We start from the raw sequence: 27,775 nt of genomic DNA on the forward strand, positions 1-27,775 counted from the left end.
TAAACTCTACCATCTAACATTCCTGTTGGGGCTTGGAGCAGAGAACAAAATTCCCTAAGTATTCTGCTAGCTGCAATTTGATGAAACTAATCAAATATATTTCCCTTTAAGATGTGAAAACAGGTAGACCTACTTTTCATCTGGGCAGTCCCTCTTAGCAAAAGAGTTTTAATTTATTCCTCAGTTCTTTTCAACTTTAAAAAAATATATGTTTGAAACACCCTATGTACTTTTGGTTGAAATGCTATGCAAAAATAATTATATACAATTGTTGAGTTATATACAATAAAATTTCAGGACTTTGACCTTCCTCATAAGATGGCTGTCAAACTTCAAATATATATCAAAATCACGACTGTATCCTAGAGATCCAATCTCTCTGACCTCATTTGCCGACATTTCCCCTTAACCACCATTTTCCTTTCTGTTATTTTGTATTTCTTTAGCACTGGCCATTTCTTCCAACTGGAACAATCTACCCCTGATATACTCATGGCTCCCTCTTCTATTCATTCATGTCTTTGAGCCAAAAGTCACTTCAAAGAGTCTTTCTAAATAATTTTCTTTAAATGTAGCCCACGCATTACTATCATTTGTCCTATGTGTGTGGGAGGTGTGTGGGGGTCGGGGGGTGGGGGTGATATGTAATTCCCTTAAGACTATAGACTCTATAAGAGCAAGGACTTTGTTTGGTCATCATTATCCCTATCTGCAGTGCATAGAAGACTGGCTGGCACGTGATAGACAATTAGGAAACATTTGTGAATAAATTAATTGCTATGAGTACACTCAGCTGAATACATGCTCTCTTACTTTTTACAGATGATGAAACTGAAGCTAAGAGAGTTTAGGTAATTTTTTCAGTCATACAAGCTAGAAGGGGTAAAAATGAGTTTAAAACCAATAAAAGAGAATTATTTGTTGTACCGAATCCAAAACACACATTTCAAGCAACACTGAATTCAGTGATGGAAAAGCCTAATAATTCTAATAATTCAATAGGAATGAAAAGGAACACTCACTTGATGTAGTTAACAGATGAGGTTAAAGACATGAAATGCAAACAAAAGCAATGTGGGCTTAACCATGAAACGTGTGCTTTATTGGGAAGAAGCAAAAGAATAAACACACTTGCTCTCGGGATAGGAACCACCATCTACATCACAGACAGCAAAGCGAGATTAGGCGATGATCCGGCTGCTCATCTTCCAACAACATATCGGTTTTCAGAACTAAGCCTTTTCTCTGTCAACTCTCAAGCCAGGCAAAGATTAGGGAAGATGCAGCCTCCCACTACAGCTGAAGGGAAGACGATGGAGTGCTGGGACTAAGAAGAGCCACTGGATCTTGTTGTTTCATGGTCCCGATGAATTCTAGTGATGTTACTTGCTCTTAGGTGGATACTTCTGCTGGCAGGGTGGGTACGGTTGCACAGGAGGGCATTTATCCTGGCATGGTGGAGGTGGGCAATGCTCAGGTGGACAAGGAGGAGGCAGGTAAGGCTCAGGGCACTTCGGGGGTGGACATGGCTCTGGGCACTTTGGCGTGGGGCACACAGGAGGTGGCTGGCAGGGCTGCTTGCACTGCTGCTGCTGGTAAGACATCTCTCCTCAGTCTCAGGGAATCTGAAAGATACACAAGCAACAGTGCTCATAAGAGAGACAGTCATGTTGGTGGAGCAATTAGCTAGGACATCAAATCTCCAGTATCTAAGGATCAACTTTGATCCTTAATACAGTCTTTATGACTTTGGGTAGCTTCTTCACACTTCACTTTTAGGACCTCTTACCCTCAGTTCTTCAGTCTTTCTGGCTGTTCTCTCATTCTACCATTTTCTGAAAATAAAATTGCCTATGAGACAGCAACAAGTGTTGTCTGAATACAAACACTATCTGAAGAAGAAAAACTCAGATATTGAAATTCTAGCCAATACCAAACAAATCTGTACTCTTATCTTCCATGAGGCCCTAGTTACCAGTTTTAATGAGCTGGCTGTGGTGCTGAGCCATGAGTTTTTGAAGAGAATTGCAAAAACTTGCGCCCATCACCCAAGGAGATTGCACTCCAAGAGAGATGTATTTGGAACAGATGTGAAGCAGGGGACAGAACAGCATCGTGTGTCTCTCACTCTCCTTCAGTTTAAGATTTTGTATATTTGACTCCAGGTTCCTCATCACCTTCATGTTTATCTACCAAATACCAGCTAAAATTTACCTTCAAGACCTCATTATCTTCTTTTTCCTATCCATGAGGATAAATTGGTTAAAACAAATAGGCATTTCTGTCCCCAGGTTAAACCCTAACACCATCCAAGTGCAAGAAAGGCTTCTAAGATTTGTACTCACCAGAGTCTCCAAGATCTACAACTGAATGGCAAGAAGATAGCATCAGTGTGGTGGAGAGTCCTTTTATAAGGGGCAGGCAGCCCTACACAGGGAACAGCCCAGGACTAGCATGCTGTGCTTATTTCCCAACCAAAATACCACCTGCATGTAATCCATGCTGGTATCACAAAATTCCTAGTCCATGATCCTCCCCAGCAGGATAAGTGCACAGTGATTCACTTGGGACATTATCTCAGTTTCCTCATGCCAGTGGCAATTGTAGAATGTGACAAATTGTCTGACAACTGTGGTGCTTTCCTATAATTAGAGATGGTGCATCTCCTACTTCCCAGCTTCCAAAGTATCCTGTATGTAAAACTACTCCCATTCAATTTCACATGCCCAGTATCCAGCTGTGTTCTCTTTAGTAGAGACCAGTATGTGCTGATCCTGCAGCCTGGCTATATCCTAACCCTCAACTGCAGTTTTTCTTTACAACTAACTTCCCCTTTTATCATGGCCTATTAATCCTTAGGCTTTTCGTGACAATTAATTGACTTGAACAGGGCGACAAAAACATATATCAGCTTCCTAGATGCTGATAGCCCCAACCTGGGTGTGTTCTGACATGGTATTAATGAGCTTAAACAAGGCAACATCATCTCTCAGTTTTCTAGGCCATTAGAGTCATGTTGGGGCCCCTCCTTAAAGCTTCACATTTGCAGATTTACCCACTAACCTCATCTCTATGGCCCTTGTAACTATAAGTGACTTGTGGTCTACTAGAAACCCAAATCTTCCAACAACATATCGGTTTTCAGAACTAAGCCTTTTCTCTGTCAACTCTCAAGCCAGGCAGAGGTTAGGGAAGATGCAGCCTCCCACTACAGCTGAAGGGAAGATGATGGAGTGCTGGGACTAAGAAGAGCCACTGGATCTTATAGTTTCATGGTCCTGATGAATTCTAGTGATGTTACTTGCTGTTAGGTGGATACTTCTGCTGGCAGAGTGGGTACGGTTGCACAAAAGGGCATTTATCCTGGCATGGTGGAGGTGAGTCTTCTCCCATTTTCTTCTGAACTGACTTAATGTATGTGCTGCATCCATTTTGAAGCTTTTCCACTCATACTCTTTAAATATTGTGTGTTACTTTCTCCTACATGTTAATTCAATTTACTCCTTCACAATTTCTCTCTTTTGAAGTGACATGTAGTAGGATTTCAGGCTTTCTTTGCACATTCAAGGAATGAAGTTCTGTAAAGCTATTTATCCTGCCATTTACTTCACGGATATTTTTACCTAAATAAGTAAAATACAGCTGGCACAGATCCCACGGATAATTTCTTAGTATAGCTTATTTAACCATATTAACACTTCAGCTAGTATTACTCACTGTCCCAACTTGGAGAAAACTTGAGTACCTTGGTTATGCATACATCTACAGCCACCACTACTGTGTGGCATTAAATATTTCCTAACCTCCTTGAAACACAGTTTACACAGCTGTAAAACAGAAATAAAACATATACCTACCACAAAAGTCTCCTACAAAAACTCAAAGAGTGGCCTAAAATTGTGCACGTTACATAGTGGGTCTTTTAAGAAATATAAACTCTAAAATGTAGAAGAAATAAGAACTAATCATAACTAACCAATAATTTCAAACATGTCAAAAAAAGATAATAAAGAATGGCATTGTTTAGAGTAAGGCCTATCTAGTGAAGATCCTTTCCCTGCATCCCCCGTTCTTCTAGCTGTAGTCACTACTAATTAGACGGCATGGGTACCATAGCACTTGCAGGGTCGGCACCTTGTTTTCCTGAGAAAGCCCGTCTCACTATCTGAGGGAAGATTTCATGCCTTGTGCTCTTTACGCAGAAGAATACTGTGTTGTACCTGCAATGTTTCAAACTTGATTGGGTTGGTACAGTAGAGAAACAAAAAATACTGAGGACCTAACATGGGAATTTGAAGAGGTAGGAACATCTTTGAGTTTAGCCCTACTATTAAATTCTTTCTCAGCATCTCAGAGGAACAACATGAGGCTAGTTATCCCTCCTGAGTACTCTGAAACCAAACAATTTAGTCATCTAAGTTACTATCAGGAAACTGACACACTTCAGGGATGCCAGAAGGAACAGGGATGCTCCCGGGATGGGTGAGGCACTTTCACAGCGTTCTTTCTCATGTTGAAATCCTAGGAACCATAGCTGATGCATGCTGAAGAATTAGCTAAGGATTACGTGACTTAAAACAGTTCTATCAACACAATTTTAGACCTACTTTTCTTTCCCTCATGTATTACTAATAGATTCCAAAGTTATTTTTACCAATAAATTATTTGGTTTATCATTTATGCTTGATAAACTGAAGGAGGATTGGTCTTTTAAATAAAAGAATGCTTAATGAGGTTTGACAGCTTCACAAAGAAGGATAATTTTTTTATAGAGAGAGAAAATAACTAAAGGACCGATGATCCTCATTTTTCACAAATAATGGGCACTTGAAGCACTCTGTGCAAATTAAACATCTGCAACTCACATAGTATCTACATGAGGATTTGCTAGAGTTTACTTATAAACTAGTAACCGTGGTTATCTCAGGAGAAAAGTTAAGTATCTAGGGGATAGGAGTGGGGGAGAGACTAACTTTTCACTGCATGACTATTTTCTTCTCTTTTGAATTTTGGTATCATGTATATTTTTTGCTTATTCAAAATGTTTAAATATTCAAATGTTCAAAGATATTTTAAAATTGAAATAAATCTGTGAGTAAATACTATGTTAGCAAATCGGCATGGTATAAACACAATGATTGACTTAAGTCCTAATTAGGTGTGTAACTTTGAGCAATTTTCTTAACATTTCTGCAATTTTCAGTTTCTTCATTGAGAAATGGTAATAATAATACTTCTCTGGTGGACATTTTTGTAAGGCGCAAATAAAATAAATTAAATAGTAAGCCTAGTAAAACAACCGTGGAAAGCTGGGAATTATGAGGCTGAATTACCTGGTCCCAAAGTTCCTGATTTGCCTAAAGATTTTGAAAAGAAGGACAAAGCTATTTTATGGGAGTCCCAGAAATGAAGAAATGAAGGAAGGTAAAGAGGGTAGAAGACAAGGGAGTGGAAAGAAGAGGAAAGGGGAAAGAGAGAGATGATGACATTTCCCAAGGGCCATTTGATTTTACTTTCCCATTTAACATTTATAGCCTAGTTCTTTAAGCTCCCGATAAAATTATTTCTATTTTAATAAATAAAGATATGCTGCTACTACATAATATGCCTTTAAGTTTCTGAGAATATAGAATTTAAAAATAATAGAATTAGAAATGAACAGAGATGGCAAGAGTGAGCATCCTTGCTTTGCTCCTGATCTTAGAGGAAAAGCTTTTAATTTTTCACCCTGGAATATATTAGCTGTGGGTTTCTCATACATGGCCTTTATTATGTTGAGATACATTTCTTCTATACCTAATTTGTTGAGTGTTTTAATCATGAAAAGGTGTTGTATTTTGTGGAAAGCGTTATCTGCCTCTATTTAGATTATCATACAATTTGTATCCTCTATTCTGTTTATGTAGTGTATCACATTTATTGATTTGACTACATTGAACCATCTTTTTTTTTTTTTTTAGGAAAGAAGGAAATTTATTGAACCATCCATCCTTGCATCTCAGGGATAAATCCCACTTGGTCATGCTGCATTATTCTTTTAATGGACTACTAGGTATGCTAGTATTTTGTTGAATATTTTTGCTTCTATATTCATCAGGGATGTTGGCCTGTAATTTTTTTATAATGTTCTTATCTGGCTTTGGTATCAGGGTAATGCCATCCTCGTACAATGAATTTGGAAGTGGTTTCTCCTCAATTTTTGGAAAAGTTTAATAATAATTTATTAATACGTTAGTTCTTTAAATGTTTGGTAGAGTTTACTACTGTAGCCATGTGGTCCTGGATTTTTCTTTGATCGTAGTATTTATATTGCTGATTTAATCTCCTTACTCATTATTGGTCTGTCCAGATTTTCTATTTCTTCATGATTCAGTCTCAGTAGGTTGCATGTTTCTAGTAATTTATCAATTTCTTCTAGGTTATCCAATTTATCGCTATATAGTTGTTCATAAGCAGTCTCTTAGGATCTTTTTTATATCCATGGCATCAGTTTTCATATCTCCTCTTTCATATTTGATTTTATTAATTTGAATCTTCTCTCCTTTTTTCTTTATTAGTCTAGCTAGAGGTTTGTCAAATGAGTCATCTACAACTGCTGTCTCTTCTGTCCCACATCTCACTAACGCCTCAACCCATGGCAGTCTGGATTTAGCCCACCATCTACTGAAATTATTCCAAGCTTTTTGTCAGATAAACTGAGTCATTCTCCGTTTTTATCTTCCTAGACTTCTCTGCTACATGTCACAGTGCCAATCATTCCATCTTTCTCTAAAGTCTCTACTTACTGGTTTTCATAATATCCACTTAATATTCTCCTACTCCTGTGCTTAATCTTTCTCCTCCTTGATCTGAACCTCTTCTTCTAAATGCCAAATGGAGTCCTCTGGTGCTCATTCCATGGATCTTACCATCCTATGCATTCTCTAGTTACATTGTCAATGATTCCTATGGTTTCAGTCATCACGAATCTACTAACTCACTCATCTACATTTGCACTCCAGAACTCACTTCAAACTTAAATATCCCCTTGCCCTCTAGATATCTCTGTCCAAATGTCCTCAAGTACCAACAAACTGATCATCTTTCCCACAAACCACTTGAAACTCCAGTATTCTCTATCCTGTACACCAATAATCACCCAACTACTTCAGTTACCTTGATATTTTCCCCTCTACTACATGCTACTTATCTAAACTCCTCATCCTGACAGTTCAACAGCCTAAGTATCTCTGGAATCCATCTCTCTCCTTCTATGCTGACTGCCATGCCCTAGTTCAGGGCCTCCTCATCTCTTGCTCGATTATTACCATAGCTTCCTAATATAGCTCTTTCTCAATCTTGTTTGATTTAAATCCATCTTTCCATTGCCATAAGAGTGATACATTAAAAAGTAAAATCTGACTACATCACTTGCATGCTGAAAATACTTTAACTTACAAGAGTAAGTTCTAGGTCCATTACATAGCCCTTCCTTAACCTCTAGCCTCATTCCTTATTACTCCACTTTTTGAACTGTATGCTGTCATGTATCAAACTCTGTAATTTTGCTCACATACCAGTTTTTTCTATCCTCAGTGAATTTATTTACTAACCTATAATATGCCATATTGTTATTGTTTTACCGGGTTAATGTCTACACAATTCTCTAAAAGCCATCACTTCAATGAAAAGCCTTCCTGGATCCCTCCTATTAGAGCAGGTGCCCCTACCTAAGAGTCCCATAAAACACTCTGAGCTTTGCATTAAGTGTTTAGTGCAACCCATCTGCATTAAGCGGATTTCCCACCCATATCCTTTTCCCTTGAGCTTGCAAGCACTTTGAGTAGTCAGACTGCAACTTCACCTTCTACACTCAGGACATGATCCAATAACTGAAACACAGTACATGCTAAATAAATAGTTGTTAAAAAAAATAATGATTTTAGTTTCTAAATTTTGTTGTCTTACATGAGTGTCACAACAATCTTGTGAGTTCTGGGGGAAAGAATATGCTATTACTGTGACTAGAAAAAAATAACTTAATATTCTACTGAATTACTATGTGATTTCATGATTTTCCAGACATCACCTTTCCACTACATTAGCCCTGCCAAAATCCACACACCTACCGATAGCAATTGGAATTACAGATAATAGAGCCTTGACTATTTAGATTTGGGGCTCCTATATTTGGATACTCCATGACAATTTGTCCCAATGCATGTGATTGCTGAATAACTTTGTAAACACCATGTATCTTGCCAATGGATTACAAAAGGAATTGTCTAAAGAATTGTAAGATGCTGACATTGCAGAGTTTCTTTAGTTCATGTCATCTGTGACAGAGGTAGTAGAATATTAAATATTATTTTTATAACATTTGGTAAGAGCAGTACATTTAAATACACGCTGTTTTCTCTATCCTCCCTCACCCTCACCATTCACTGCCCACTGCTGATTGGTAGAGAAGTTTGTTTTGTTGTATTGAACCAGATAATGGATAAAGAAGAAGATTAAAATAATACCAGAAAGCCTAGACAAAGTCATACTAAAAAGGACAGAAAAGGCAAAAGAGAAGGTAAGGGCAGCTACCATGCAAAAATGAGTACAAATTTGGGGAGAGAGGTAAAGAGGATTTTAAGTTATTTTGTGGCAATATAATTCTAGTTTGCCATTTGTTAAGTAAACATCAGTATTTAAATTGATTTTCAATTGTGTTTCCTTTTTAGAACTCAGACTAATATTTCCTCTGAATGTCACCCTGTGCATAAGGTGAGAACAAGATTGTTTGGCTTTATTCAAAATGTAGAGATCTCCTCAATTTACAGGGTAAACCACATGGTAAATTGAGGAGCTGGGGCTTACTGCCACTGCCAAGCATCACCCAAGAATATCACACCACTTTCTACTGAATGCATAGTACTTTGGCACCATCATAAAATCAAAAATATTGTAAGGAAAACTAGCATAAGTTGGGGATTATCTGTATTTTGTGAATTATTGCTCAGCTTTTAGAACTTAAGGTACAAGTTTCATATATATCTTTTTTAGATTACATGTAGAATAATCATTAATTTTGTTAAGTGTGATGATCATCTTGTGGCTATTTTAAGATAACTGTTAAAAACACATACTGATAAATGTATAGGTGAAATGATATGGTATTTGGAACTGTAAAATAGTTCAGTGATAAAAAGAACAAACAGTGTGGGAGAGTAGATGAAGTCAAGAATAACAAATTGTTGATAATTTTTGAAGCTAGGTGATAGGTCCAAGGGAGATTATAATACTCTTTTTTATTGCTTTTGTTGAGGTATAATTGATATACAAAAACTCATGCACATTTAATATGCACATCTGGATGAATGTAGACATAAGCATATACCCATGATATCATCACCACAATCAAGATACTAAGCATATCCATCACCTCTAAAAATTTCCCTATGGGTTTTTTGTTGTGTTATTATGGGTTAGTTTGTTTTTGTTTGGTTTGGTTTGGGTTTAGGTAAGAACATTAATTGAAATCTATCCTCTTATATTTTAAAGTGCATGATACCATTAGTCCGTTCTCACACTGCTTACAAGGATACTACCTGGGACTGGGTAATTAATAAAGAAAACAGGTTTAATTGACTCACAGTTCCCCATGGCTGGAGGGGGGCCACACTTACAATCATGGCAGAGGGTGAAGAGGAAGCAAGGCATGTCTTACATGGTGGCAGGAGACAGAGAGGGGGCTGGGGGGGGCTGCCAAACACTTTTAAACAATCAGATCTCATGAGAACTCACTCATTATCACAAGAACAGCATGGGGGAAGCCGCCCCCATGATCCAATTACCTCCCAACAGGTCCCTCCCTCAACATGTGGGATTGTAATTTGAGATGAGACTTGGGTGGGTACACAGAGATAAACCACATTATTCTGCCCCTGGACCCTCCCAAATCTCATATCCTTTTCTTTTTTTTTTTTTTTTTTTTTTTTTTTTTTTGAGACGGAGTCTCGCTCTGTCGCCCAGGCTGGAGTGCAGTGGCGCAATCCCGGCTCACTGCAAGCTCCGCCTCCCGGGTTCACGCCATTCTCCTGCCTCAGCCTCTCCAAGTAGCTGGGACTACAGGCGCCCGCCACCATGCCCGGCTAATTTTTTGTATTTTTAGTAGAGACAGGGTTTCACCGTGGTCTCGATCTCCTGACCTCGTGATCCGCCCACCTCGGCCTCCCAAAGTGCTGGGATTACAAGCGTGAGCCACCGCGCCCGGCCATCTCATATCCTTTTCATATTTCAAAAACAATCACACCTTCCCAACAGTCCCCCAAAGTCTTAACTCATTTCAGCATTAACTCAAAAGTCCAAGTCCAAAGTCTCATCTGAGACAAGGCAAATTTCTTTCACCTATGAGCCTGTAAAATCAAAAACGTTAGTCACTTCCAAGACACAATGGGGGTACAGGCATTTGGTAAGTGTTCCCATTCCAAATGGGAGAAATTGGCCAAAACAAAGCAGCCACAGGCCCCATGCAAGTCTGAAACCTAGCTGGACAGTCATTAAATCTTAAAGCTTCAAAATCCCCTTTTGACTTCATGTCTCACACCCAAGGCATGCTGATGCAAGGGGTGAGCTTCCACGGTCTTTGGCGGCTCCGCCTCTGTGGCTCTGCACAGTACAGCCCCTGCAGCTGCTTTCTTGAGCTGGCATTGAGTGCCTGCAGCTTTTCTAGGTGCACGGTGCAAGCTGTCAGTGGATCTACCTTTCTGAGGTCTGAAGGACAGTGGCCCTCTTCTTACAGCTCCACTAGGCAGTGCCCCAGTTGGGACACTCTGTGGGGGCTCCAACCCCACTTTTCCATTCTGCATTGCCCTAGAAGAGGTTCTCCATGAGGGCTCCATCCCTGCAGCAGACTTCTGCCTGGACACTCAGGCATTTCCATACATACTCTGAAATCTAGGCAGAGGTTCCCAAAGCTTGACTCTTGTTTTCTGCATGCCCGCAGACCCAACACCATATGGAAGCTGCCAAGGCTTCAGACTTTCACCCTTTGCAGGAAGCCATGGTCAGGGCTGTACTTTGGCCTGTTTTAGCCATGGCTCAATCTGGATGGCTGGGACACAGCGTGCCAAGTCCCAAGGCTGCACTGAGCAGTGGGGCCCTGGGCCTGGCCCACAAAACAATTTTTCCCTTCTAGGCCTCTGGGCCTATGATGGGAGGGGCTGCCATGAAGATCTCTGAAATACTCTGGAGACATTTACCCATTGTCTTGGTGATTAACATTCCTTTCCTGGTTACTTATGCAAATTTCTGCAGCTGTCTTGAATTTCTTCCCAGAAACAGGATTTTCCTTTTCTACCTCATGGTCAGGCTGCAAATTTTCCAAACTGTTATGTTCTGCTTCTCCTTTGGACCTAAGTTTGAATTTCAAATCATATCTTTGTGAATGTATGTGATGGTATGCTTTCAGAAACAACCAGGTCACCTCTCGAATTCTTTGCTGCTCAGAAATCTCTTCTGCCAAATACCCTAAATTATCTCTTTCAAGTTCAGAGCACCACACATCTCCAGGGCAGAGGCAAAATGTCACCATTCTCTTTGCTAAAGCATAGCAGCAGTGACCTTTACTCCAGTTCCCAATAAATTCCTCACCTCTATCTGAGAACAACTCAGCCTGAACTTCATTGTCCATATCACTATCAGCATTTTGGTTAAAACCATTCAGCAAGTCTCTAGGAAGTTCCAAATTTTCCCACATCTTCCTGTCTTCTTCTGAGCCCTCCAAACTGTTACAATATCTGCCCATTACCCACGTCCAAGGTCACTTTCACATTTTTAGTTATCTTTATAGCAGTACCCATTCTGTTGGTACCAATTCTCTGTATTAGTTTGTTCTCACACTGCTATAAAGATACTACCTGAAACTGAGTAAAAAGAAAGCAGGTTTAATTGACTCACAGTTTTTCATGGCTGGGGAAACCTCAGGAAACTTACAATCATGGCAGAAGGCAAAGGGGAAGCAAGGCGTGTCTTACATAGTGGCAGGAGAGACAGAGAGGTTGGGGGCAACTGCCAAACACTTTTAGGCCATTAGATCTCATAAGAACTCACACACTATCACAAGAACAGCATGGGGGAAATTGCCTCCATGATCCAATCACCTCCCAGCAGGTCCTTCCCTTGAAATGTGGCGATTACAGTTTGAAATGAGATTTGGGTGGGTACACAGAGCCAAACCATATCAACCATATTGTTAACCATAGGTATTATATTGCACAGCAGGTCTCTAGAATTTATCTTATATAACTGAAACTTTATACCCACTGAAAAACAAATTTTCTATTTCCTTCTACCCCAGACCCTGGCAACCACCATTCTTTTCTCTGCTTCCATAGGTCTGGATATTTTAGAAACTTCACATAGTAGAATCATGCAGTATTTTTCCTTCTACATGACTGGCTTATTTCACTTAGCATAATATCATCAAGGATCAAACATGTTTTTGCAAATGACAGGGTTTCCTTCTTTCTAAGGTTCAATAATATTGCATTGTATATATAAGCCACAATTTTTCAATTCATTCATCTGCTCATAGACATTTAGATTGTTTCTGTATCTTGGCTATTGTGAATAAAGCTGCAATGAACATGAGAATGCAGCTATCTCTTAGAGATCTTGATTTCCATTATTTTAGATATATCCCCATAAATGGAATTACTGAATTATTTTTAATTTTTTGAGGAAACTGCATACTGTTTTCCACAGTAGCTGCACCATTCTTCATTCACGCCAACAGTGTGTAAGTGTTCCAATTTCTCCACATCCTCATCAACACTTGTTATCCCTTGTTTTTTGGGAAGTCAGGAAACAACAGGTGCTGGAGAGGATGTGGAGAAATAGGAACAGTTTTACACTGTTGGTGGGACTGTAAACTAGTTCAACCATTGTGGAAGTCAGCGTGGCAACTCCTCAGGGATCTAGAAATAGAAATACCATTTGACCCAGCCATCCCGTTACTGGGTATATACCCAAAGGATTATAAAACATGCTGCTATAAAGGCACATGCACACATGTGTTTATTGCGACACTATTCACAATAGCAAAGACTTGGAACCAACCCAAATGTCCAACAATGATAGACTCGATTAAGAAAATGTGGCACATATACACCATGGAATACTATGCAGCCATAAAAAATGATGAGTCCAGGGACACGGATGAAGCTGGAAACCATCATTCTCAGCAAACTATCGCAAGGACAAAAAACCAAACACTGCATGTTCTCACTGATAGGTGGGAATTGAACAATGAGAACACATGGACACAGGAAGGGGAACATCACACACCCAGGCCTGTTGTGGGGTCAGGGGAGGGGGGAGGGATAGCCTTAGGAAATATACCTAATGTTAAATGAAGAGTTAATGGGTGCAGCACACCAACATGGCACATGTATACATATGTAACAAACCTGCACGTTGTGCACACGTACCCTAAAACTTAAAGTATAATAAATAATAATAATAACAGTCATCCTAACACACATGAAGTCACATCTCATTGTGGTTTTTGCTCTTCATTTTCCTGGTGATTAGTGATATTGAGCATTTTTTCATATACATGTTGGCCATTTGTATTTCTTCATTGGAGAAATGTCTATTCAGGTACTTTGCCCAGTTTTTTTTTTTTATTAATTTTTTTTTGCACACAAAAACAATAAACATTTTCTAAAAATACATACAAACAAAAAGATGCATATCAAACATATTAGGAAGGTTGCACATGGGAAGTCGGGGAATAGAAATGGGGGGTGGGAATTAAAATAAATGAGAGAGGGACTTTATATGGATCAGTGATAATAACTCAATCCTCTATTTGACAAAGAAGAAGGAGAAGGAAGAGGAAGAAAAAGAAAGTGGGATAAAGGATCAGAAAGGGAGGAAAATAGAAAAAATTAGAGTATGACTCCAGGGTAGACCTGTTTTGTTGTCACTGAGTTGGTTGGTTGGTTTGTCTGTTGTATTTTTCATATGTTTCGTCATGTTGGCCAGACTGGTCTCGAACTCCTAGCCCGAAGTGATCAACCCGCCTCGGCCCCCCAGAGTGCCGGGACCACAGGCCTGAGCCACCACGCCCAGCCCCCACATTGCTTCTGGCCTCCGTGGTAGACCTCCCAGACGGGGCGGTCGGGCAGAGGCGCTCCCCACATCCCAGACGGGGCGGCCGGGCAGAGGTGCTCCTCACTTCCCAGACGGGGCGGCCAGGCAGAGGTGCTCCTCATTTCTTCCCAGACAGGGCAGCCGGGCAGAGGCGCTCCTCACTTCCCAGATGGGGCGACCGGGTAGACGCGTTGCTCATTTCTTCCCAGACGGGGCGGCCGGGCAGAGACGCTCCTCACTTCTTCCCAGACGGGGCGGCCGGGCAGAGGCGCTCCTCACTTCCCAGACGATGGGTGGCCGGGCAGAGGCGCTCCTCACTTCCCAGACGATGGGTGGCCGGGCAGAGGCGCTCCTCCCTTCCCGGATGATGGGTGGCCGGGCAGAGGCGCTCCTCACTTCCCAGACGATGGGTGGCTGGGCAGAGGCGCTCCTCACTTCTTCCCAGACGGGGCGGCAGGGCAGAGGCACTCCTCACTTCCCAGATGATGGGTGGCCAGGCAGAGGCGCTCCTCACTTCTTCCCAGATGGGGCGGCCGGGCAGAGGCGCTCCTCACTTCCCAGATGGGGCGGCCGGGCAGAGGTGCTCCTCACTTCCCAGACGGGGCGGCCGCTTTGCCCAATTTTTAATTAGGTTATTTGTTTTCTTGCCTTTGAGTTGTTTGAGTTCCTTGTATATTTTGGATATCAATCCCCTATCACATGTATGGTTTGCAAATATTTTCTCTCATTCTGTACGATGACTTTTCACTCTGTTGATTCTTTCATTTGCGTCAAGAGGTTTTTAGTTTGATGCAGCCCCACTTGTCTACTTTTTTATTTCATTGCCTGTGATTTTCATGTAAGTTTCATCTATAATTTGCATTAAATCATTACCCTAGGACTCACCTAGGAGACCCAGTCTGCCATTAGCTGGTCTGTTGGAACTCTGGAGCAAAGAAATGAGAATGACCATATATAAACTGTGAATAATCTTAGAAATCAGATGGACAAAAATTACAAAGACTACTCTAGAATTAGAAATATAACCTCAGGTAATATGCAGACTTTGAGAATCTTCACATCAAAAAGAAAATAGGTTTCAAATAATGGTAATTGACCTTTCTAAATTGACAATGTCTAAAATCTCCTTCATAAAATTAGAAGACAGAAAACTGCATTTCAACAGTCTCCATGATACCAATAGGGGGTTTTTGGTGGTGGTGGTGGTGGTGGTGGTGGTGGTGGTTGTTTAACTTTTATTTTAAGTTCAAGGGTACATGTGCAGGTTTGTTATATAGGTAAACTTGTGTCATGGGGATTTGTTGTACAGATTATTTCATCACCCAGATATTAAGCCTAGTACCCATTAGTTATTTTTTCTGATCCTCTCTCTCCTCCCCACCTCCTCCGTCTGATAGGCCCCAGTGTGTGTTGTCCACCTCTATGTGTCCATGTGTTCTCATCATTTAGCTCTCACTTATAAGTGAGAACATGCGGTATTTGGTTTTCTGTTCCTGCATTACTCTGCTAAGGATAATGGCCCACAGCTCCATCCATGTTCCGGCAAAGCACATGACCTCATTCTGTTTTATGGCTGCATAATATTCCATGGTGAATACCAGTTGTTTTCAGGAATGCATGTCCTCTGTTGAATGGAGCAGGGAGCCACCTAGAGTAACCCAAACACTCTGCCCTTCTGCTGTGCCTGAGCCAGGACATCCTGGAGGCTCCATTACTGCTATGGGTCCCACCATTAAACAGCAAGTTAGCGTGTCAGGGCTGGGGAAACAGACAGAATCACAGTTAAATTAGCCCACTGAAATGGTGCAGGCCCAAGACCCTGGCCTTAGAATTGCTTGGTAACCAGAGAGAAAGTGAGGGGCCACAGGATCCTAAAGCAGGACACATCATGGACTGGGAACCTCAAACTCCATGGCCTGACCACCTCAGACTTCCAGCTCATATCAGATGTTATGTCTTCCAGGAATCCTCTCCCAACTACAGCCAATCTGTGCATCTTTATCATTGCACTTGCCAACATATTTTAATTTTCTATGTGTCTTTATATTTTATACAAGATAGTATGAGCCCCTTAGGGCAGAGATAGTGCCTTGCTCAATCTTGGGTCCCCAGTGCCTATGACAGGGCATGGTACATAATTGGGGTCAAACAAATATTATTGAACAAGTAAATAAACATTAGTTCTAATGCCTAAAATGACAATAAAGAATCTTCTCTCATGATTAGCAGGTCCAGTGATAATAATGGTAGAAACAAAACTGGCTTTTAACCATCCATTCAATCAATAGTTTTACTACATAGCAGACACCATTAAAAATGCACAAGATGAAGATTTGAGCTGTTCATGACCCTAATCTTGAAGAATATACAGTGTATTGTGACAGACAAGACTTGCTTCCAGATGATCACAACACGGAAAAAGTGGCACTGGAAAGGAAGCATTATTTTTAGAACTGTGCGTGGATTGAGTGTGATTTTGTGTGCACATGTGATTGACAAAAATGGAGCTGAGGGGTCAGCAGACAAATTATCTCATGGGTGAGGTTATGTTTCATAAAATAAAATATGGTTGTCTACACATTCCAAAAAGAAGGCCATCTTGCCAAAGGCACATGATTTTCCAAACATCTCATCTTTCCACTATATTAGCCCTGCCAAACATCACACGCCTACCTATAGCAATTGGAATTATAGGTGATAGAGACTTGACTATTTATATTTGGGGCTCCTACATTTGGGGACACATAAAAAGGTAAGAGGTCTTCAAAATGTTAGCTGGGGAGCAGTGTATACCAATTCCAAAGCAAGTTTCAAAGCAGGAGAGGTGTCCCATCCTCTTTTTGGAGACTAAAATGCAGCCCTCAATCCTCTTAACCTTGGCATTCTGTTCTCAGCTCAGTCTTTCCTACTCACTTTGTCCCTCTGACTGTTCTCCTCCCTTCCCAAGTCTTCACCCCATCCATGTACCTTCTGTGCACTGCATCTGTGTCTCAGCCCTGTTGGGACGCCATAGGAATGATATTCCTAAACAGCCAGTTAACATTTCAACCTAGATTATCACAGCTCTTGAGCACAGTGTATCCAAAACAAAACCCATCCCATTCTTCATAACCTTGCTGCTCTTCTGGAGGACCAAAACTCTATATCAACATCACCTATTCTGTCTTCCAAAGTCTAAGATTTTGAGTCATCTAAAATATCCTCATATTTCGCAATCCTCACCAAATGGTATCAATACCATTTCATACTAATATATAGTAATATCAATAATAGCAATACAATTAGAAAGAGAACTTTCTAATCTCACTAACAGAGTTAGTTCAATCTTTTATATAATTTATCTTATACGGAGTTATGTAATATTTTCATTCTCGACTGCGTTTTTCAAGTAACAGGTTTTACCAGATTTTAAAATAACAGAAAATGTTATTTGGTAAACAAAACTTAATGGACAAAATCATTCACAACCCAAAGAACAATGATGGAGATTATTTAAGTGCCCTTGGGCATGGAGAGGCACAGGTCTCTAACTGACTGACAGGCTGGCTCAGCAATGAATGGCAGGACCATGAGGCAAGGAAGAGAGGTACAAGAAAGGTGAAAAGTGGGTGTACCCGGAAGTTTTGTCCACCAGCAACTATCCCTGGAGAAAGTCATTTAGTCCAGAATCTCTAATCCAATGCTGATGGGTGGGCAGAAGCTCAAAAGAGTAGTCTGAAGAGGGGAGGGGAGAAGGAAGTAAGTGGCTCTGTTATTTTAAAATAATTTGAGTACCAAATACAGTCATCCCTCAATATCCATGGGAGATTGGTTCCAGGACCCTCCCATAGATACCAAAATCCACAGATGCTCAAGTCCCTTATATAAAATCAGATAGTGTTTGTATATAACCTGTATACATCCTCTGGTATAATTTAAATCATCTTTAGATTACTTATAATACCTAATACAATTCCTAAACATCACTTCATTGTGTGTGGTGGGTTCAACATAGAACTCTGCGCACTGCAAATTCAAGTTTTGCTTTTTGCAAATTTGTGGGATTTTTTTCTGAATACATCTGACCCACAGTTGGTTGAATCCACAAATGTGGAACCCACAGACATGGAGTACTGGCTGTATGTTTAAGGAGCCTATAAACTCCCCTCAGGCTAAAGATGGAAAGTAGCAGGATAACAGGATAACTTCTACACACTTCTCTCTTCTCCCTACACACTTCTCACCTCTCCCTGGTGCAAACTTTTGGGAAATTATTTTTGTTTCCATCCATCACGTTGATCAAAGATAAAAGTAACTTAGGTCCTCTGAGAAAAGGAGCAACTAGAAGAGGATAATGAATGAGATGGTTCTACCTGGCAGGAGATAGACTCCCATTGAGTCTGAAAATCAGATCCAGAACATTTGTGCCCAGGTAGCTTTCAAGGTAGGATTTAGAAAGCAAACATGGATGGATGGATGGAGGGACGGATGGATGGATGGATGGATCAGTTGATTGATCAAAATATAGGTTATTCTAAATATTGATAGATATTTAATAAATTAAATAGGATATTCTAAGTTAAAAAAAGTCAAAGAGAATTCATTGATTCAAGCACAGAGGAAGCCTACTACAGAGCATAAAACTGAACCCGGAGTAGGTAACTGACTTCACAACAACTTTCCCTCAGCTAGATTATGACAGACAGAACTTCCCAGTTTCCAGAACTTGAATCCTTTTTCTGCCCTCTCTGACTTCATTTTCCTAATTTATAATGTAAGTCTGGTTCCTCAGAGGCATCAAATAGAGACTCAGGGACAATTGTTCTAACACAAAACTGCAAGACGACGAGGCTGGGATACAAATCTACTGTTACGTTATCTCCTCTCCCAGAACTCCTTTGGCCCAGAATTTAAGAGAGCATATATAAAATGGCTTGAGAACACAGCATATATTCTGGTGGGGAAGTGGCAGAAATAATGAAAAGTCTAAGACAAAATAATATATAATAGAATCCTGGAAGTGTGGCTTTGGAGGGAAATCAGAGTTCCACAGGTGATAAGCAACGCCTTATTTCAGTCCTTCTGGTGTGTCAGTGATAGTGTATAAAACCTTCTTTGAAGATGAAAAACTAAACTCTTACTTTGGGGGCCTCTGTGACTGGGAGGCACAGGATTCATGGCCCCACCAATAGCAGTGACAGCCTTGGGGTCAACTCAGAAGTGTCTTTCTTGTACTGTATTGGAATCAGGCTGAACCTCTGACCGTAAACTCCACAGGCGCCAATTCTGCTTTCTATTCAAGGCTCAGCAGTTTGGATGGTGCAGCTAATGCTCTTACTCACCCAACCCTTCTCTTTCCCACAAGCCATCCCTAGTGCCTCACATGACACAATTCCTAGCTCCTTCTCTGCCCGGTCTCTTTCCTTGTACCTATATACTGGGTGGGTTGATAGGGCAGGTCCAGAGAATCATTCCTAATCTGTGTCTGGGCAGAGATTTTCCATGGACAGTCTCAGGGAGAACTGGCTTTCTGCCCTGCCTTGTACCAGGGAGGCTTCTGCACTTGTAGTTTTAGTTCTGGTTATAGTAGAGGGGAATGAAAGGTTTTTAATCATTGAGGATGAAGAAGATTTGAGTGTTTATGAGCCTCTCTCCTACATGGGTATTTAACTTAATCACTTGGGCTTTTGTTGTTTGAGAAAGAACCCCATGTGAAAATCTGGTTTCTACAAGCCTTTTTGTTGTTGTTGTTATTGTTCTCTTGGTCCCAAGGAACAATATCAGCAGCAACAAAAAAATTACTACCCATTCTTCTCTCTTCCTTGATACCTAAGCTCTGACGCTGCACCCTCAAATAAGCAGAATTGGGCTTCTGGACAGCAGAGGACCACCCAACCAGGTAGAAGCAACACATTTCACAGTCTCCAGACCATAGGGATGAAGATCTCCAAGAATAGATAATCATTTCATTCATCACTCATTCCCATATTAGCCCACATTATTAAGATCTGGAAGACCAAAGATGGATTTTGAATCTAAGAAAAGAACAGTCCTACTCAAAACTCTCTTGGGACAACTGATACCATCCACACAAAGACAGAAAATACCTTGATGTGCTTGGCACTTTAGGAAGTTGAGTATCACAGAATGTGAGGCAGTTAAAGAACTGTAAAAATCCACTTGATCTCTTCAGAAAAGTGTTTAGGAAAAAAAAATCCACTTGAAAATTTACAAAGGTCTATAAAGGGAACATAAGTTGGAATGGAGAAGAGGGACCGAGATCCAGAACCATGGCATAATCAGAACGGACCCAGATGCAATCTACTTTGATTCCACCATCACCATCACAGAGGTCTCAAAATATATATGAGATATTTGGATCCTAATAACCTTGGCATGCCATACTGCAGTTAATGATGTGAAGAGATAAACAAGAGACCCTTTGTTTTGGAAAGAAAAAAAAAAAATCTCTGGCCAGGTGTGGTGGCTCATGCCTGTAATCCCAGCATTTTGGGAGGCCAAGGTGGGTTGATCACCTGAGGTCAGGAGTTTGCAACCAGCCTGACCAACATGGAGAAATCCCGTCTCTACTAAAAATACAAAATTAGCCAGGCGTGGTGGCGCATGCCTCTAATCCCAGCTACTCGGGAGGCTGAAGCAGGAGAATCTCTTGAACCTGGGAGGCAGAGGCTGCGGTAAGCTAAGATCACTCCATTGCACTCCAGTCTGGGCAACAAGATAGAAACTCTGTCTCAAAAAAACAAAAAAGAAAAGAAAAAGAAATATCTAAACTAGGTAGAGTAAATTTGGCAATTACAGTAAGTTATTTTGTTATGTTTACTGTATTGGTACCATATAAATTTGTTTTACATCTGTTTAATGATTAGAGATTAGGAAGGTGGAACTTAACTATTACTCTGCTAGATGCTGGATGTGCAATGGAGGATAACTCAGAAAATATTTATGTCCTCTGACCTTATCTTCTTATGGAAGATATAAGCCAAAATATGTAAACTTAGAAGTAAATAATTTTAAATGGTAATAAAGGTTTTTAGATCTTATCTGTTTCATTGTCATTTGGACCAAAAGTCATGTTTGCCCTCCACCACAATAATATAGTAATGTTTTTAAGAAGATTCAACAAAAAATACATTTTATTTAATCATGTAATACTTGCTAATAATATGGCAATTATCTTAATACATTAGCCTAATATTTGCTACACCATGTCTTATAAAATATTAGAACCTGAGTATAAATGGTTCCATGATCCCATGAGCAGGAGAAATGCCATATTCTAAATCACCTTCTTGGTGCTCTGAGTAGTGTCTCAGTCAAAGAAGAATCTGTTTTACTTTAACATCTCAAAAATAATATTACTAGGAGAGAAGAATGCTTTATATAACATAGTTATCAACATCTACTAAAAAGAATAGACTCTTCCACCAACTGTTGAAGCACCATTAGTTCTGTAAACATTCAGTTCCATAGAAGGGCCTCCTAGACCAAAGGCTTAATGCAATGCCCATAGCTTTATCTATTTTCAACAAGCAGTCTGGGAATTGGTCTCTCAAATCTCCACTTCAGTTGTGTCTTGATAGAACTTTCACTGTATCTTACATCACATAGAAGTACATCAGGAGCTCAACACAGCACAGAGCTTCAGTTTTACAGCAAGAAAGACATGGATGTGAATGCCACAGAAATTGATTTCCCTCACAATCTCACTAATTCCATACCTATATTTTGGTATTTATAACAATCTGGTTTTGACTGTAATTATTTTTATCATAATAGCAGAATCATAATAGTTGCCGATTATCAAGTGCTTATTATCTGCTTGGGACATTACCAGATACCATTTTATATCATCTAAAATTCTTAAATTTCAAAGAAATTTTGAAGGAATTACATAAGCATATGAATGATCCTATGGAAAGGCACTGATACATTCTTAGAGCTATTGAAGAGAAGATAAAAGTATGCTAAAATATCCCCAGCAATGAAAAATCCAAATAAGTACCAAACGAAATCAGATAAAACCTGGGAAGGAAGATGCAGATTTGGACAACAGGGAATTCTTTGTCAATGTGCAATTTGAATCAGAAGAGCATAGGCTATGAGAGCACCCTATCTGGATGCCAATCCCAACTGTCATCTTGACTGTGTACTCGTGTGTGTGTGTGTGTGTGTGTGTGTTTAAGATATAAAATTTGGCATGTTAAATCATCAAATAAATCAGCCTTGAGAAACAAAACTAAAATCCTAAGCCTCCCAACTAAGTGGACCTGCTCTTGGCCAAGGGGGCCCCAGAGAAACCTTAAAACTGAGTTCCCAGCATTACAGAACGAGAGGTTGGAAGTGCCTTGTTATACTCCCTCCCTCACTAAGCACCTTTAGGCTTTCTTCCCTCAGGGTTAAACAGAAACCAGCCCTTTTGAAAGACTTGCTCTCCAATGATTTCAACCAACCTTGTGACTACTCCTCCCTTTTGCCTTTGAACACAACAGTGGACGGACGTTCCTTCCTGATAAAAGGCCACCTACCAGCGGGGGGTGCAATGGCTCATGCCAGTAATCCCAGCACTTTGAGAGGCTGAGGCGGGTGGATCACGAGGTCAGGAGATCGAGATCATCTTGGCCAACATGGTGAAACCCCATCTCTACTAAAAATACAAAAAAATTAGTTGGGCATGGTGGCACACCCCTGTAGTCCCAGCTACTCGGGAGGCTGAGGCAAGAGAATCGCTTGAACCCGGGAGGCAGAGGTTGCAGTGTGCTGAGATCATACCACTGCACTCCAGCCTGGCAACGGAGCCAGACTCCATCTCAAAAAAAAAAAAAAAAAAAGCCACCAACCACAAAGTGGTTCTGGCCAGTCAACAGAGGATGCACAGTGATGACTTTCATGTCCTCCACTTCACCTTTTAATGTCAGAAGGCTGAAAACTTCAGCCTTCCATCATGTTAACACTGCCATTTTTTGAACATGGGATCCAGGGGCATGAAGCTCAATTGTGTACGTGCACGTTTCTCCTTTCACAAATATTCATGACTCCTCCTATAGCTTATTCAACATGTATATTCAGCCACGCTGTTCAGCATAAATTCCTGCCTTATTCTTCTCACCCTCCAAATATCTGTATTTCTGGCTTCTGGCTGGAGGCTGTGCTTCCAAGTATGTCAGAATGGCTGCCTTGCAGACTGAACCCCTTTATGAGAAAGAAAGCTCTCCTTTCCAAATATATGAATCTCATCATTCTTCAGTTGACAGTCTTACACTTTATATTAACTAATGTAACTAATTAATTTATTTAGATATGATTTTAAGTTACAAAATGTAATGGAATTTGGTTAGGTTTCTAAACAGTATTGAAATGCTTAAGAAAACAAAAGAATCAAAATATGTATAAATTTTCTTCAAGTATGTATTTGGAATTGTATTAGTCAGTGGGAGACTTAAAGTACTCTAAAATTGAGGATATCAACTTTGTAACCTCAGTTTAAGTTGTTTAAGAGAGTTTAACCAAAGTTGTTAACTGGATCAATTATTACTCCAAAGCCCCTTGAAAAAATTACACAAATTTCTAGAATTTTAATTAAATTAATAACATTAGTTATCTAACTTATGGCCCACAAAAAGCAGTATAATTGGTAACTTTAATAAAGTAAATATAAATTTTGTAAACCAAAGTGTGCCTTAAATCATCTTTGTGATACACAAAAGCCAACTTCAAGGACACAAAAATAGCATATGGCAATGAAAAATGAACAGAAAACAAAAGCTTTATGAGTTGCAAAGAGTAGGTAGAAAAGGTAGACCTGGGTTTAGGAATCAACTCCAGAAGACTATTGGGCAACAGGACAAGAGAGACGAAAGGAGGGAAGAAGAAAAGGTGGAAGAAGGGCTTGATAGAGAGATAAGAGAGGTATGCCATGGCTTCAAAAGAAAATACTTTTGATTTTAAAAATTAACCAGCATATGGTAAATCAGCTCATGATCCCACAGACCCACCTACCAGGCCCCTCACTTGCTTTTCTCCCACTCAAAGGTCCAACCTCCCTGCACCTCCCCATGGCTGCCCACCACCCTCTGAGAGCCACCTCTGCATATGGTGATTCAGGCCAGGACCCCACAAATCCACCTAAATAAACCAGCACTGTCTGGTCAGTGACTCAGAGAGGTGGTCAGCAAGTGAGGAAGAACAGGGTATCATGGGCAACTGACAAAGAAATTCTCAAAGGCCTAGAAGATCCAGGATCCACAGTCAGCTCATTCCACCCAATTTGGCCTTGGCAGTGACATCAGATGGGAGGGTCAATCCTCCCTCTCTTCATGGAAGAGTACTTTGCTTGGCAGTGACATCAGATGGGAGGGTCAATCCTCCCTCTCTTCATGGAAGAGTACTTTGCTTGGCAAGGCTGTTCTTGTCACTAATGCTTATTTGTTCACACCTGCCTTAAATGCCAGTATGACTGAAATGTTGAAACTCTCTCATCTTCATTGGTTTAGCCTTAATTTCCCCAGGCAATTAGTTTCTCTGAATATGAGCAGGTAAACACCCTTCCTTCCTCCACCCTTTTCCCGGCCATCCTGGGCGTACTTGAAACACAAGTGTGTCTTACCACACACAAACACTAAAACTCAAAAAGAGAGTAAATAACAATTACAGCTACTATTGAGCTAATGGATTGCATATAAACATTCAAGATTCCCAGACTACAGGAGTCTTTACACCCACTCGCCTCCCCAGGAATTCTCCCCTGTATTCATTCATCAGGTTGACATTTGAGAATTTGGGTTATACGGACTTGTGTGATCACACCATATAGCCTTTCAGTACCTGAATCTCCACTGCACATGCCACCACTTTTCCTCCACCCAGCCTACCACCACTCACCACTATGGGCATTTCTTTAGCAGATAATTGCTTACTTTTTCCACTGGCTAGGGCCTGGGTATCATGCACCAAAATGCTGCAAGTTGACTGGAAACCCTGTGTATTCATCTTTGGTGAACAGCCAACACTCAACTTCATGGCTGCCAACAGATGATGGTCCCATCTCCCTGGCACAGAGAGTGAAGTCTCTTTTTTTGCCCATGTATGGTTCCATAAGCACAGTTTTCCCTACCAAATAATACGACAAAGCAAACACATCAACCAGTGAAATTAGTGGATGTCTAACATTACCCAAGGAACACAATTCCCCTCTTGAGCTCTGCCCAATGCTTCTGCCCGCCCCTCCTATGCCCCCTGAATCCCCGGCCCTGCACTCCAGCTATCAGTATCTACGTCTGTCCTTTGGCCATGTAATAAAGACTTGTTCAGACCTTCTTCTTTGGTTTACCAATTTCCTTTTACTCTCAACTTTAATCCTCTGTTGAAATTGGAGTGACCTACAGCTTCAGGTATCCAGCATCCTCCTGAATACATGAGACAAATGACAGTCAAGCCATGTCCCATGAGAGGACCAGGAATTGGCTTCCACTCTACTTCACTTCTCACCTTCCAGGGTCTATCAACGCTCCCTGACTGACAAAATTATTCTTAAATTATAACTCTCATGCTCAGAAGACCAGGTCTACTTCTCTGGACTGTCCCATTTAGTTTTTTCTAATGGAACTTTTTATCTATAAATTCCACAAAGTTCTTTCCTGGTGGCACCTATCACAATACTTGGTCTGGTCTCATGGGGTTGACTTTCGCTGTAGCATTACAACATAAGTTCAAGTATTCTACTACTAGCCTACCACCTACCAGTCCTCGCACACATCCTTCCCCCACTCAAGGGTCCTGTCCCCCACACACCTCATTGCACCTCTCCCTTGGCTGCCCACACAGAGAACCCAGAGGTACTGTGGGAAAGGGGTTCTGTGTCCTCTTTCTCCCAGGCTGCCCTTCCTCAGGAGATGGAAAACTTGCTGGTCACTCAATACCTGCAAAACTGGAGTTTTCTGTACAAAAAAGGAGTTAGACACATCACACTAGTAACTGGAATGAGGCACCCAAAAAACAGAAAACTGCGGCAAACCCTTTTGTTTTCCAAAAGTTTGACTGTGCATGGGATCAAAGGTACAAGATTACTTTTTATGCCACCTTAATCGTATGAAGCAGGAAGTTGAAGAAGAGACAGCAACTGGGATTATCCCTGAAAGGAGGGAAGAGTTCCCTTAGAGCTTGGGCTAGCCCTCATCTGGGCCGGAAGAAGATTGTGTGGTTGGACTGACAGTGACCACTTTTCTCAAGGTGGGGTTTTAAAGAATTAGGATAGTTAAGTGCATAAATAGACAGACAAGCAGGCAAACATAATATAATTGTAGAATTAACTTTGGAACTCTTACAAGTCTTCAATATTAGAAATGAAGAAATAAAGTCATGGAGATTCCAAGGAACTTCGCTCAGACTGCACAGCTGGTTAATGTCAGTAAAGCTAGCATCCACATGTTCACATCCTATTTCATGTTCTTTCTACAATCCCAGGAGGCCTTATTTCACATAAATTGAAGTCAAATCCCAGCTATTCAGAAACCACAAAGAACAGTCTTCAAATGAGGACACAGACCTGAGAATTTGAGCGAAGGCCTTGGGACACAACATGACTAACACTTCCGGAACCCCAAGGCTTGTGTTATTCAATTACTCCCTGGCTCCTCTTTTAGAGCCTGTGGTTTGGACAATAAGAAAGAGTGAGGTTGTCCCACAGAGAGAGGGAAATAACTAGACAGAAATAAATATGGAGGTTGTCCTACAGAGAGAGGGAAATAAATAGAGGGAAATGATGGAGGCTCTAAAGGGAAGTCAAACAGAAAAAAAATCTCAGATAAGAATAGGAATCACGGGATAAGAAGCACATATTGAATGGAAATCTGCTCTAAAATACCTCCTGATGGTCTTTCTGCCTCTGCTTGAAGTCTGTCCACAATAGAGTGCTCTGTACAAGGGAGGCAACCAGATTTATTGTTAATGAAATTACTTAGAAACTATTTTCTTGGTTGGACTGAAATGTGCTTCCCAGTGACTTCTGTTACTTTAGGAGAATTTTGCTCTGAACTATACAGCAGTTCCCTCCTTGTCACTGGAGATGTCATAGAGAGGCTACAAGTCCTGAGTCAGTGATGCTCCAGGGAGTTCCTTCCATGCGGTTGGAGGTGGCAAAACTCAAGTCTCTCATTGGTTTCAAGAATTGTTTATGCCTTGGTTCTTCCCCACCTAGGCCACTCTTCCACCTGCTCATGGACTGTTCGGGAAATTTCACAGATTGGTTCACACCATAAAAGATGGGGCAGGAAAGATTCACTCAGTAATTCAGAGGCATTCACATTTTTTACTTTGTTATAGTTTAATTTTTAGCAGATGGGCTTAGAAATTCATCTATGAGAAGGCCCTATGAAAGAGTTTATTTGGAATGTTATAGGGACATACATTTCTCTTATATGTTGATAAATGTTTGGCATAACCCATATGTAAGCCAAGTATGAACAAAAGCTTTGATCAGACCTATTTCTTCCTCTTCGGTCACTCTTCCAAGAACTCCAATTTCATTATGTTGCTTTAGTAGAATTTAAAGAGCAGGCTAATACTGTGTAATTAATAGCATTTAGTTTTGTATCATCTCAGGATATTAATTACAAACAACAAAACCTCACTCTGACTGATTAAACAGGAAAGGGGT

At 40.6% G+C, this 27,775-nt stretch overlaps 1 protein-coding gene across 7 annotated transcripts; it reads right to left on the reverse strand.

Moving 5' to 3' along the window:
* Positions 1-1,080: 1,080 nt before the first annotated feature.
* SPRR2G (small proline rich protein 2G) lies at positions 1,081-27,083 on the reverse strand. 7 transcript variants are annotated; one of them, XM_063628091.1, is made up of 5 exons: positions 26,984-27,083; positions 25,912-26,057; positions 17,739-17,838; positions 15,010-15,049; positions 1,081-1,625 (listed from the first exon to the last, which is right to left on the reverse strand). In XM_063628091.1, exon 5 carries the CDS (start codon positions 1,602-1,604, stop codon positions 1,383-1,385), a length of 222 nt encoding a protein of 73 aa, XP_063484161.1. In that variant the 5' UTR covers positions 1,605-1,625; positions 15,010-15,049; positions 17,739-17,838; positions 25,912-26,057; positions 26,984-27,083; the 3' UTR covers positions 1,081-1,382. The 7 variants fall into 7 exon arrangements, with proteins under 7 accessions (XP_063484161.1, XP_063484163.1, XP_063484166.1 ...); XM_063628093.1 differs by lacking the exons at positions 25,912-26,057; positions 26,984-27,083 and adding an exon at positions 22,650-22,767; XM_063628096.1 differs by lacking the exons at positions 15,010-15,049; positions 17,739-17,838.
* Between the last annotated feature and the right edge of the window lie 692 nt (positions 27,084-27,775).

The sequence above is a fragment of the Symphalangus syndactylus genome, chromosome 12, assembly GCF_028878055.3.
Source record: "Symphalangus syndactylus isolate Jambi chromosome 12, NHGRI_mSymSyn1-v2.1_pri, whole genome shotgun sequence".
NCBI classification, from domain to species: Eukaryota; Metazoa; Chordata; class Mammalia; order Primates; family Hylobatidae; genus Symphalangus; species Symphalangus syndactylus.